Source organism: Oryza brachyantha, chromosome 11 (genome assembly GCF_000231095.2).
Source record: "Oryza brachyantha chromosome 11, ObraRS2, whole genome shotgun sequence".
NCBI classification, from domain to species: Eukaryota; Viridiplantae; Streptophyta; class Magnoliopsida; order Poales; family Poaceae; genus Oryza; species Oryza brachyantha.
This window is the reverse complement of record NC_023173.2, coordinates 4,069,063-4,081,888: the sequence shown is the minus strand read 5'-3', so window position 1 is coordinate 4,081,888 and position 12,826 is coordinate 4,069,063. Positions and strand designations below refer to the sequence as shown.

The window sequence follows — 12,826 nt, the reverse complement described above, 5'->3', positions numbered from 1 at the left end:
TTATATATATTTTTAAAGAAGAATGGTAGGATATAAACATAAAAGTCTATGACATACTCTATCCGTCCCAAAATAAACCAATTTTTTACTTTTTACCTTCAATTTTTGTCTCTTCATCTTATTCAAATTTTTTTTGCGATTGATATTTTTGTTTTTATTAGATGATAAATCATGAATAGTACTTTACGTGTGACTAATTTTTTCTAATTTCCTAAAAATTTTTCAAATAAGACAGATGGTCAAATGTTGGATACGGAAACCAGAGAATTTATTTTTTTGACAGAGGGAATATAAAAAACACGAAGTAAGTAGTACATAAATAAATAAATAAATAGTGTTGGCTCTGAATCAAAGTTCTTTGGATCCTTTTCTATATGTTTTTGCCACATATGACATTTTTTGCCACATATGACATTAGAGCATTCTTAACTGCTCATCCAAATTTTATCATCCATATTATTACCATTCAAAATAGATTATCTATTCATACCATAAATCTCTCCATCACATCATTCATATTGCATCACTCATATATATTTTATTAATATTTTGTAATGACTTCCTCTCATGTTAATATTGCTCTCTTTTCTTGTGTTTGGATACTGAAATATGGATGGAGGAGAGAAAACGTTAATGTTTAGAGTTTCTCTTTTCAATATGGATAATGTTCTACTTTTAGATGATGGGATAGATGACCTGATGGAACTTTTTTTTCTCATATTATCTATTTTCAAGATGAATAATAAAATGAATGCTAAAGACCACTCTAGCCCAAATGGAGATAAGCTTTATTTTTCGAACATCTGTTGCACTCTAAGGGTTAAATAGCACATGATTGAACTGCTAAATCTTCGGGACAAGCGGCTATTGAGCATATCATTGTGCATGCTTGCTGACGTGGAAGAGTGACGATAGGAGAGAGAAAATAGATTACTTTGCATGCAGTCAGCAAAACATCGACTCTTGACATGTAAAATGCGAGGAGACAACCAAAAAATATGTTTTGTACATGTGCTGACTCTAATTAGAGACGCTGACGGGATAGAAATTAATTAGTCTATAATTGTACGAGAAATTTTTTCTGCTGATATGACTTGAGATAGAATCCATAATAGGCTATACTATTAAACACGTCCTAAGCAGCTAGATACTCTTCCGGCACTCATTTTGGCTCCTAAGCAGCAGTGATGGATTTTTGCAATTTTGACATTTTGGTCCTTTTGAAAAACTTATTTTTCAAATAAACCCTTAAAAAACTTATTGCATAAATAAACCTTTTTGACCGTGGAAATGTCATTGGCGCTGTTATTGTATAGGACGGTGTCGTCCTCCTGACACACGAACATAACATTATCATTTGGAGGACGGCGCTAATGTCATTGGCGCCGTTCTATATAACGATGGCGCCAATGACGTTGGCGCGGTCAAAAAGTCTATTTATGCAATAAGTTTTTTCAGGGTCTATTTATAAAATAAGTTTTTTAAAATGATCAAAATGTGAAAATTGTAGGATGGATTTGCACTTCATGATTGGGATGTTCAGATCTGTACTTGTTGGGCAATGAACCAATCTACTGGCTCGTTGTCCTCTACCATTTCTTGATGTTCTTCTCTTTTTTTTTTTTTGTCTTGTTCATTGTGCTATTGATGCATAGGAGTGGCACATTGTGCCTGTAAGCTTTTTGAGAGGAGCTAGATGGCATCTGTATTCTCCATGGTGATTTTTATCCATTCTGTTTGATTTCTGCCAACCTATTAGTTTGACAAGACTTAACTACATGTGTTTTTTCTTAAGTATATGTAGTTTGGGATGGATGCGTCAAAATGTTGTTAAAGTTAAGTCATAATTGCATATGTCTAAGTTAAAATTATAAAAAAAATCTATCAGATGCAAGTCAAATTTGTCAAAAACATATACAATGAGCAAAACTATGTCAAATAAACAAAATCCATCGGCTCTCAAATTAGATCAAATTTGTAAGGGCATAAATGACATTTTTCCTTGACTTAACACCGTTACATTGTCTTCACACAATGGGGTCAGATCTAGGGGATCATCTTTTGACTTTAATAAAAAATCAAACATCATATTTACAAATAAAAAATAATTTACGAATAAAACTTTTATATACATGTGATCTAAAAGCTAAATCTTAAAAATAAACTATAATGAAAAACTTAAAATCAACTCAAAATTTAAGTTTAAAATTTTAAATTTTGGCTTATGAGCATAAGAAAAAACCAAAAATGCTTCAAATGAGCAGACTAGGAAAAACATGGCCAAATTGGTAGTTATGCTTCAAAATATGGTTAAAAGCACAATTCCCACATAATATAAACACTGATAATTTATACTTAAATCTAATTATATTTCTGTCCCGTTATACATTAGATACTGTGTAGAAATTATGTCTAAAGTAAAACATAGTTATCTACTGTTTTTTATTTATCATACCACATTTTATCTTATTTGGCAATAAATATTTATTTATACCAATATTATGTCCGTGCGTCATAACAGGAACGAATTAAATTACAACTTTATGTTGGCAGCGGGTTCTGAAAGCTTTCAGGTCAATTCACACTCACTATGCTTTAGGATATGTTTTAGTAGAGTTGTTAACGATGAGGATTGGGTTTGGTACAAGTCAGTCCACAGTACATGCCACACCTAGACCAAGGTTCCATCATGTTGACCCGTTCAATTAGTTCTTGCGTCTAACACGGCATGACGAAGCTATCAATATTCTTTAAGCATGTGTATAAGCCGATGAAGCTATCAATATTTTTTAAGCATGTGTATAAGCCTCTAATAAATATGTGTATAAGAAAGAGAGAATTATGATGTTAGCTCGCACGAGAATGATGACACTGCTGACATGTGGGGCCCTCACATCAAGAAGAGGAGGGAGGGCAGTATACCTTGAACCTACCGTACTAAGAGAGTCCACAAAAGATCCTCTAAAAAGAATGGTATAAAAGGATGACAATTAAAATTGATTGGGTTAGATTGGATGACCAAGATCAACTCATACCGCAGATGGCTCAGATCTAAAGAAGTCTACATGTAGAGTCCACATGTTAACCAAAAGAGGCAAATGATATATTATACTCACAGGATGTATGATTAGGGCCGCGTTCGGTAGTTGTGGGAGGTGGGTTAGTTATCCAGCATGAAAAACGTAGTAATAGAAAATTATTAAAAAAACATAAAATATATTAATCTGATTTTTTAAAACAACTTTTCTATAGAAAAATTTTGCAAAAAATACACCGTTTAGCAGTTCGAAAAGCGTGCGCATGGAAAAAGAAAGGAGTTAGATATCTAACTCCTGGTGCCAAACGCGGCCTAGGTCTTCTCAATCACTGGTGGAGAACTACTCCATATGGTCGCCGATCATATGGCGTATGGCGGTGCATAAAGATAACTAATAGATCAAGGGGAACAAAACAATCCTTATCAGAACACATGAAAAGACATATGTCAATGAAAGATCCCGATGTGAGTTCTAGTGGTGGAGATTTTTGGGTACTCATGCGGACTCTAGTGGAAGTGGAGTCAGTACGTGCAAAGAAAATTAAAAGAGAAAACAGGGGAAAAAAAGAGACAAACATGTATGTTTTCTATATATTTTTGGTGCATGCATGCACTAGAAAAGTGCATTTATAGGCACGAGCCATAGGCAAGGTTTGGTCCAATGGACATTTAATTTTTTTTCGCTGCTATAGTGTCGATGTGTCTATGACATGTGAGTCATAGACCCATATAGATCCATATGCCATAGACACATCGATTAAATATCAAAACTAAGGATGACAAATAGATAAATATCCTTGGTCCAGCACTCACTATTAGCTCTCATAGGGCTGCGTGTTTGATGTACACAGGGACATACAATTGTGTTGGCTCAACAAGGGCAGCCATGGGATCGATCAATTGTTTGGCTGAAATTATGCATAAGCAAAACAAATCCTTAACAATTAGAAAATAATTTATAGGTAAATTTTGACATATATGTTCTTAGCGATCTAAAAGTAAAGGTCAAAAAATAAACTATGATTAAAAGAAAACTAAAATCAGCTTCAAATTTAAGTTTTAAATTTTGGCATATAAATATAAACATAAGCGAAAATATGAGATAGTTCTTTTGTAGATGATACATTATCTGATTTTTATAGCTACTTAACTACTATATAAAGTTGAAAAGTATATTTAACAAGATGAGATGGTCATCTTTTGTATATATAAACTTTTTGAAAAAAAACACACATTATTATGGGAAGCGTACTTGTGAAAACTAAATAAAAGGCTGAGAATAATTTCAGAAGAACACACATTGAATATCTCTCAGTAAATCTTTCTTATTGATCTTTATTTTTTCTTTTTCAATTATATGCCAATTTAAACTAATATTTTTCTAGAATGAAATAGATAAATAACCCTTTTTTCCAATTCTCACAGGAAAATTGTTCCTTCCATCTCTTTTATATGGCACCAAAGTTGTCGTATAAAAAAATAGATGAAGTACATTATAAGATCTAAAAATTCTTGTATAGATTTATAGAATTCATATAGTGTAATATTCCGTATTTGACTTTTTTCTCTTGAAACTATAACGTGTTTGTGTGGCCACGGCATGTTGTAACAAACATGCTAGGGCCATGTTATAACAAACATACTGGGGGCCACCTCAGCATTGGCCTAAGATATACATACCTTGATTTTTATATTTTTCTATATGGTGTATTTTAGTTGTAAAAAGCTATAAACTTATATCATTGATTTTATCATACCGTGTATTTCTTTAGCAGCTTAAAAAGGCGATATTTTGTAAAAGCGTATCCACATATGAATCTTTGGGTACAATTTCTATATAGTTGCATTGGTAAGTTATCTTTTCTAAATACACCCTATAAAAGGATCAACCGAAAGAGTAAGATAGTTCAGCTTATGATGTTCAACTCCAGATTTTAAGTTCAGCAAGCGCATCAGAATTTAATTTTGGTTTCAACAGGAATATGGCAAAAACCGAGTTCTTTGATAACATGGATTTCTCAAGAATCATGTCCGTCTCACAAGGTAAATGATTACATCTTCATAGTACAGAAAATTTGTGGTGCAAAAAGACCTATCTTTCTGCTTCACTAGAAGCAATCTTATTGATAGCACAACATGGGCCTTCAATAGTAAGAAAACGATGCTTCACCTTATTTACGCCCCTAGAGAGGTGTCCCACTACTATTTTGCAGACTGCATGAAATCTTTGATGTTGAAAGTCTCATCAGCATCAGACTTTGTGACTAAACCCTGTGTATGAATGGGAAAAGTTCTGATCAATAAAACAATGTTCTTGACATACATCGACCAATAGCAGAAGCTCACAACACAATGGGACATTCATATATACCTTTTCTGTTATGATTGCAGTAATCAGATTTGCTGGAGTAACATCGAAGGCAGGGTTCCACACTGATATACCTGACGCAGCCACTTGCTTACCTAGGCCACCTTCAGTGTTCAGCAACTCTTTGGGAGACCTTTCTTCTATCACAATTTCGTCCCCAGATGGGAGCGATAGATCAATCGAAGTTACTGGCGCTGCCACATAAAACTGCACGCCGTGATGCTTCGCAGAAATTGCAAGGTTGTATGTGCCAATCTTATTGGCGGTATCACCTGGAGGTTTCATAATGGAAATACGGTCAAAACGAGAAAATATAGTTTCTCAATTCATCTGAGGAATGATGATGTGTACCATTGGCAGCGATACGGTCGGCACCAACAATTACAGCTTGAACACGCCCATTTTTCATCAGTGCAGCTGCAGCAGAATCGGCTATCAGCGTTGCAGGTATTTTCTCATGAACTAACTCGAAAGCTGTAAGCCTGGAACCCTGTATTAAAGCAGATTGGCATCAGCTTCTTTATGTCCATAAAAAAGTTACTGTCTTAACATTTAGTGCCAAAGAGATGGTGGTAACCAGGTCCTTGTTGGGACACATTACACATTTGACATCAAAAGTCCTGAACTGCATAGCTAAGTTCAACTATATTCAGTAGTCTACTCAAATAAAAAAATATGCCAGAGATGTAGAGATTGTGGTCGACTTACGCATCTTGGAACAAACAACAATACAATAGGAAGGTAAATCAAAAGCTCCTGTGCAAATGAAAAATAAAGGGATATCTACCTGATTGAATGGACGAGTTTCAGTGCAAAAGGCCTTCTCCAGAATTCCTCCAGAGTGAAGAGCACGAATAACCCCCAAGGCAGTTCCATAACCAGCAGTTGCAAGACTAAATTACAACAGAAGATAAAAATACATCGTTATGTTCAGAATCTGAGCATAATACAGAAAAACAAGTCATCTCAATTCACACATTTACCTGCCAGTGTTACAATGGGTTAGAACAGATATATGTTTAGAGTTCCCAAGTTTCTGTTTGAGAAATTCAGCTCCATAAGAGCCAATTGCCTTATTATCTGCCACATCGTCAACTAGCATGGTCTCTGCTGCATCAATATAGGCCTAGTTGAGGAAATGAGAATTAGAATAGGATAATAAAAAGTAACATCCATTCACCTACCCTCAATTAAAAAGGAAAGCTCAGCACCATGTGACATCATCACTTTTTTGAAAGAAAGAATAGCATTACATGCAAGAACAAGATAAGTTCAGCTAACACTACCACACAAACTATCATTAATCACCACAAAAGGCCCAAATTTGGGTAATTCTTACCATTTCTCCTAGCGTAGTGATGTAAAGCAGATATACTTCACTCTGCAATTTATTATTGTCTACACAAGCATGATTGCAACTATATATTACTCTCTCAGTTTCATATTGTAAGACGTTTTGATTATACCTAGATTTATATATTGATCAATGTATATTGTTTATATATATATAGATTATTAGTATCCATATAAATCTAAACAATTCTAAACAATCTTACATTATGATATAGATGTAGCAGTATATTCAGGTTATCTAACTTTGTGTTACCACTTGAAGAGTGAACTGATAAATATCACATTTTAGAAGTGCCAATTCAAAACCACTAATTTAGCTCTACCCAAAAAATATTAATTTGTGGGCACCCTCTCTCAGTGTAAGTCACAATGTTTCAGCCTTTCAGGTTAGTGCTAGCTAAGACAAAAAGAAGACCACCCTTGAAAAAATACCTCGTATTTTTCGGTGTAAAAGTTTAGTACTTGAGATATAATATACCTTTAAGGTACCAAAATTTTGTACTAAATTTAATTTCTTTTTGTACCTCAAGGTACTTTTCAAGGATAGTAAAAGATCCCAAAAGAAACATAGGTAGCACTATTCCTGGATGGATGAACCGGCCAGGTATACATAGCTCATTCACATAGGTTCTTAGTTTATGATGAAATGGTAAGAAGATAAGCTGAAATTATTGATCTAGGTTAGACCATTAAAAAATTGATCTAGGCTAGCTCTTAGCACCTGAAAAATAGCTTTGGCATCTTTCTCCGTTTCTGCTGTCCTTGAAACTAAACTCTGAAGCTTTGTTGCAGCATCAGAAAGGTTCACCGCAGTTGGTCGGCTGACAACAAAACAATCGATTAGATATCAAGTCTATTTTTTGTCCAAATGGATAACATGAACAGCATGAGCAAATTATTTCACGCACGGACATACAGCTAAACTCTTCATACCTCGACACAAGGTACTCCAGCTTTTCCGAAACAAAAGAAGCTGCCTCTGCAGGTGTACCGGTGAAATCCAACCCAGAAACTTCTACAGCTAGTGCCAATGCTGCTGCTATGGCAATCGCAGGAGCACCACGGACAACCATATCTCTAATCGCATTCCTGAACAAATCCACAGAGTCTCACTCTCAGCAGGAACAAAAGGCACCTTTACCAAAGCCCCCAATAAAGGAACAAGATTTGGACATCTGCACCTTTACCGAAATTAAGAACAAGGTCGAGAGAAAGAATCGCACCGAAGCTCACTCACCATCCATCAGTTGAGCACTTCACGTCGATGTAGGCCACCTCGAGGGGGAGCTTCCTCTGCGCCGCATCGAAATCACAGATCAGCCAAGAACGAACTCACCCCCACACTTCACCCAGAGGGCCGGAGCAAGTGAGGAAAAAGATACGAACTTGATCGAGGAGGCGGAGCGATCCGCGGTGGTAGACGATGGACTGGAGCGCGCACGATTCGCCCATCCGGGGAGCGGGCGGAGAAATCGGCGTAAATCGAGAGAAATCTTCCGAGAATTCGGAGGAGCACAGGCAGGAGGCGGAGGCGGCGCCGGCGCTGCTCGCGTATCTTGTCCGTTCCCTATGTATCGGGACTCGCGTATATATCCGACAAATGTCTCGCCTCTTTTTCACCTAGGCCCCTCTGAATACGTGTAATTATGCAATCCGCCTTGCTCAGGTGGGCCTCAGACCTCAGTCCTCAGTATGATTGGGTGTTTTTTTTCTGTTGTTGAACAATGCAAATCAGGGGAGGTCCCCACTGTTAAAATTCTTTATTAATAAAAACACAAAAGAATTACAGGGTTGAAATGCAGTTTATTTTACAGTATTTTGATCTCTCCCATCTATACAAAGTACTCTTCGTGTAGTATAAGGTACGACTGTGTTGACCTTTTACCATATATTTGACCGTTTGTTTTATTAAAAATTTTATGTAAGTATATAAAATATAAGTTATAATTAAAATATATATTAATAAATATAATCATAATAACATAAATAATAATTACTGAATTGCTTTGAATAAAATGAATTGTCAAACATGTATACAAAATTCGACATCATATATTAAAATACAAAGTAAGTAATAGGATCATCACATTAGTCTGGATATGTGAACAACTAATGATGTCTTACTACCCTATATGAGGAGTCATCTGTCCGTTCCTCCAACACATAAACTAGAAAAAATTAACTGAAAAACGAAATAAAGTAGAAAAAAATTAAGTGAAAAAACAAGAGGCTGGTTTAAAATAGGGATGAAGCTTCTCTAATATGATTCTGCTTATAAGCATGGTAACTGACATGTGAGGCTAATGGAGCCAATATGTCAGTCATCTAGTCCCTCCGAGTATCTCAGTCGCCAAAATGGTTTGATTCCATGTGTTTGATCCGTACTCCAACCCAATCCTAATCACATGGACCATGAAAATTTTAAATCTCCATATGATTCGATCTCATGCAATGCATGGCCATCCGGCTAGTGCAATTGTACATGTATCTAGCTAGTTTATTCCGCTTTCCTCAATTTATAAGGAGGTATCTTCAAGTATAAGATATTTAACTAAATATTATCTATTATATACTAAAAAAATAATTAACATCCTCTAGAGCACTCTGGACTGCCATACGGTGCTCTAATAAATTAAATATAATCATAGAAATTTTGATAAATGACAAAATAATTGGTGTTGGAAACAAACCATGTGCTGTACGTACTATCAATCTTTCTCAAAATATAAACAATGATGATGGCGCTCTAGAGATTATATGGTAGCTATAATTATTTCAGGTAGTGTTGAATGATCAACCCCCGGTCATTTTCAAAAGAGAAAATTGTGTCTATGCCACGTAGTACCGATTAACGACAACAAACAAATTGGTAGTATACAAATACTCCCTCCGTTTTATAATATAAGATATTTAACTTTTATGCTGGTAATGTTTGATCATCTGTCTTATTTAAAAAAATTCTGGAAATATCATTTATTTTACTTGTGACTTATTTTATTATAAAAAGAACTTTAAGCATGACTTATCATTTTTTATATTTATACTAAATTTTTAAATAAGACGTATGGTCAAACGTTGCAACCAAAAAAGTCAAACCTCTTACGTTATGAAATGGAGGTAGTAGCTAATTAGTAGGCCTCAATTTAAATAAAATATAAATAAACTTTCTATGATCTATTTATTTCCACACGAGGGGTGCGGCGCACATCAACTAATTAATAGTTTTTTTTCTATGATCTATTTCACAACATTGATATTACTTTCTTTTATCATTACAAGACAATCTATAGTGCCTTACAGTGAATATACATGGTGAAATAAGATTTGTTTTATCATTCTTTTTGGGAAAAGCTAGCTACCGGTATAAGTCCCCAACATTAGGGCGGTACCCCTCGTGTGCGGCACCGCAGTGTGTACATAGAAATTAATTAGTACTTTGGCAACTAAGGTGTACGCATAAAGTTATAGTTCTTTTATATTTTTTAATTTATCTCTTTTTAGAATTAAGATATTTTAGTATATTGATGAGTATTTTCACTGTTATCTTGATATTAGTCGTTACCGACCTATATATCACCGTAATATCAGTTGGTACTAGTGTGGTATTAGATTTAATATCAATGAGGTATCATGCTTAGTATCTCATAGAAATCACCCCGTGCAGGCTTTCTTCCTTGTTAGGGTAATTGCTACGGCAGAGTTATGTGCAATTTACGTACTTAAATACCCCTCGTTTTATGACCATCTAATATTTAACCAGAAAAACAATTTAAGGAATTCTTCCGGGCACAGAACCATACTGATCTACGAATGTGGAAACAAACATCTTATTAAAGAAACAGAACAACAAACTTTTAAATTGGTTTCAAAACCTGACCGAACGAGAAGAACAACAATGCAACTAATAATTAAACTCTTAGTTCGTTTGAACCGGTGAAGATATGACAGGAACCATGCGGTGCAGCCAAAGGTGGCAAGAGTCATGCATGCAGTGCAGGGTCATGTGTGCAAAGCCTGCAATTTAGGAGAATGTTAGTGGCTAATGCGAAAAGAAGAAGACTAAACAAAGTGAGAGTTGCATGTCTGCAAAAATGGAATCGTTCCTTGTATCACTTCGCGTTTTGTTCGTCGTAGCTGGTCTACTACGATTAATTTTTAATTTAGAATCTTTGTGTCGTTACAGCACACCTGTTGCACACCATCATGCTATTCCTTTTAGGCCATGTTTTTTTTTGCAGGTGACTTTTTAGCCCTTTGCAACCACAAAATTATATTTACGAAAGACTAAGTTTAAGAGTCTCTTCGCTTCGAAGGATTTTCAGAGAAAAAATAAAAAAAATAAACTATTTCGCCTGAAATTCTCGTGATCCAAAAGAAGCCCTAAGTCGATTTGTTGCTGTGATGCATGTGAGGTTTTTCTATACTCAAAACTTTTGAGTAAATACTAAAGGATAGCACAACTTATTCTCGGGTAACCATAAGTGCATGGAATTAATTTCTTTTAAAAAGACCATTGTGATGGATAGTGAGTATTGTTCTGTGTTATGACTAAAAGGAGTAAATTTCACTAAAGATGTTTTGATTAAATTACTATAAAACTATAAATTTGTCTTGTTGTATCATAAAACTACATATTTAATATCAGCTATATGATAAAACTACAGATTTCTTCGTAGCTATATTTTGTTGTATATTTATAACCATGCTATCATCAAACTACAAATACAAGAAATTAATAAGAAAATTACAATTTTTAAAATTGAAGAAAAACCATAGTGGTATGGATTTAAAATCTAAAATATTATACTTTTGTGATAAATTAATTTTTAAATGTAGTTTTGTGACGCTTCACCTTAAAATTGTAATTTTGTGTTAAAGTTATGTTAAACATGTCATTTTGTAATGAAATACTTTATCTATTCTTTTTATAATTTAGTCAAATTATCTATAATTTTGCAAAATTTGTTTGCCTAGAAAATTGTGAATTCAAATAATGTTGTTAGGGTTTTACTTTCGTATTTTAAAATAAAAAATGTTCAATTCGGACTATACGGGCAAACATCAAACACAATGGGGTGTTGGAGAGGTGGGTGACAAAGTTCAAATCCCACTGCTCATGAATATAAAAATAGATAATTGCATCATTGAATATATATTGTTACCAAAGTCTTAACTCGTACAGTCGTACTAGGACATAACCAATACTTTCACTTGAGTATAGAAATTTTACACATATGTGGTTGAATTAAAAAAAATGTGATTTTTCTACTGATTTTCTATTTTAAGACTTTTTTTTAGAAAACAGATACCAGTGAATTTGCTCCCGAACAAGGCAATAACATGAATACTATGGTTCATAAGTCGCCATAATGTCGTTCATTGATGTTTTTTTTTTGAAACAAATAGCTTTGATTGATGTATGGCATGGCTGAATTTCGGGACATTTAACTTTTTGCCACTATTACATATGACACATAATAGATTTGCCACCAGTTATCTATGACATATGGGTCCTCATGTGTCTATAACATGTGATTCTAGTAATAAATATGTTAACATCATTTGCGTGACAAAAAGTTAATTATTTCCTAAATTTCGGGATTTCAAGACTAAAATGGGATACTCTGTGGCAGTGCCGCTCTTTCAAAACAGGATTTCTCTTTCTAGCCTCACACGGCCCACCTGGCTGCCAGTTCCATTCCTTCTCTTTCCCACCCGCATAAGGCGGCCCAGCCGTCGAGGCCCATCTGCGAGCCAACCAATGCGAGCCCAAGCACAAAAGCTCAATCACTGAATTTTTTGATTTTATTTATTAAATAATTTAAAATTTTAATTTTGCATTTCAAAAAATTACAAAACTACCCTCTTGCCGCCCTCTAGGAAGACGAAAAGGTGACGTGGCAAATGGCCACGAGCAACGGCCGAAAACGACGACATGGTGAATTTTGCATTTAGGCTCTTTCCGCCGTCAGTAAGGGCGGCAAGGGCCTAAATGCAAAATTCGCCGCGCCGCCGGGGTATTTTTTGACTGAACCGCGGTTTGATATATATATATATATAACATATGT

General features: G+C 34.9%; 1 protein-coding gene across 1 annotated transcript; it reads right to left on the bottom strand.

Annotated features, from left to right (window-relative positions):
* Window positions 1–5,014: 5,014 nt before the first annotated feature.
* Window positions 5,015–8,314, bottom strand: LOC102699995 (methylthioribose-1-phosphate isomerase). The gene is made up of 9 exons (XM_006662766.2): window positions 8,145–8,314; window positions 7,996–8,051; window positions 7,692–7,847; window positions 7,480–7,579; window positions 6,389–6,531; window positions 6,193–6,298; window positions 5,757–5,895; window positions 5,409–5,677; window positions 5,015–5,308 (listed from the first exon to the last, which is right to left on the bottom strand). The coding sequence occupies exons 1-9, from the start codon at window positions 8,208–8,210 to the stop codon at window positions 5,240–5,242; spliced, it is 1,104 nt and encodes a 367-aa protein (XP_006662829.1). The 5' UTR covers window positions 8,211–8,314; the 3' UTR covers window positions 5,015–5,239.
* Window positions 8,315–12,826: the final 4,512 nt, after the last annotated feature.

What these genes read in the sequence shown, in the direction of transcription:
- LOC102699995 (XM_006662766.2), bottom strand. Translation starts at nt 8,210, where the DNA reads ATGGGCGAATCGTGCGCGCTCCAGTCCATCGTCTACCACCGCGGATCG. An exon ending in CTGGAGTACCTTGTGTCGAG is followed by an intron (nt 7,580 to 7,691) that starts GTATGAAGAGTT and finishes TTTTGTTGTCAG; the next exon opens with CCGACCAACTGCGGTGAACC. An exon ending in AAACTCGTCCATTCAATCAG is followed by an intron (nt 5,896 to 6,192) that starts GTAGATATCCCT and finishes GCTTTAATACAG; the next exon opens with GGTTCCAGGCTTACAGCTTT.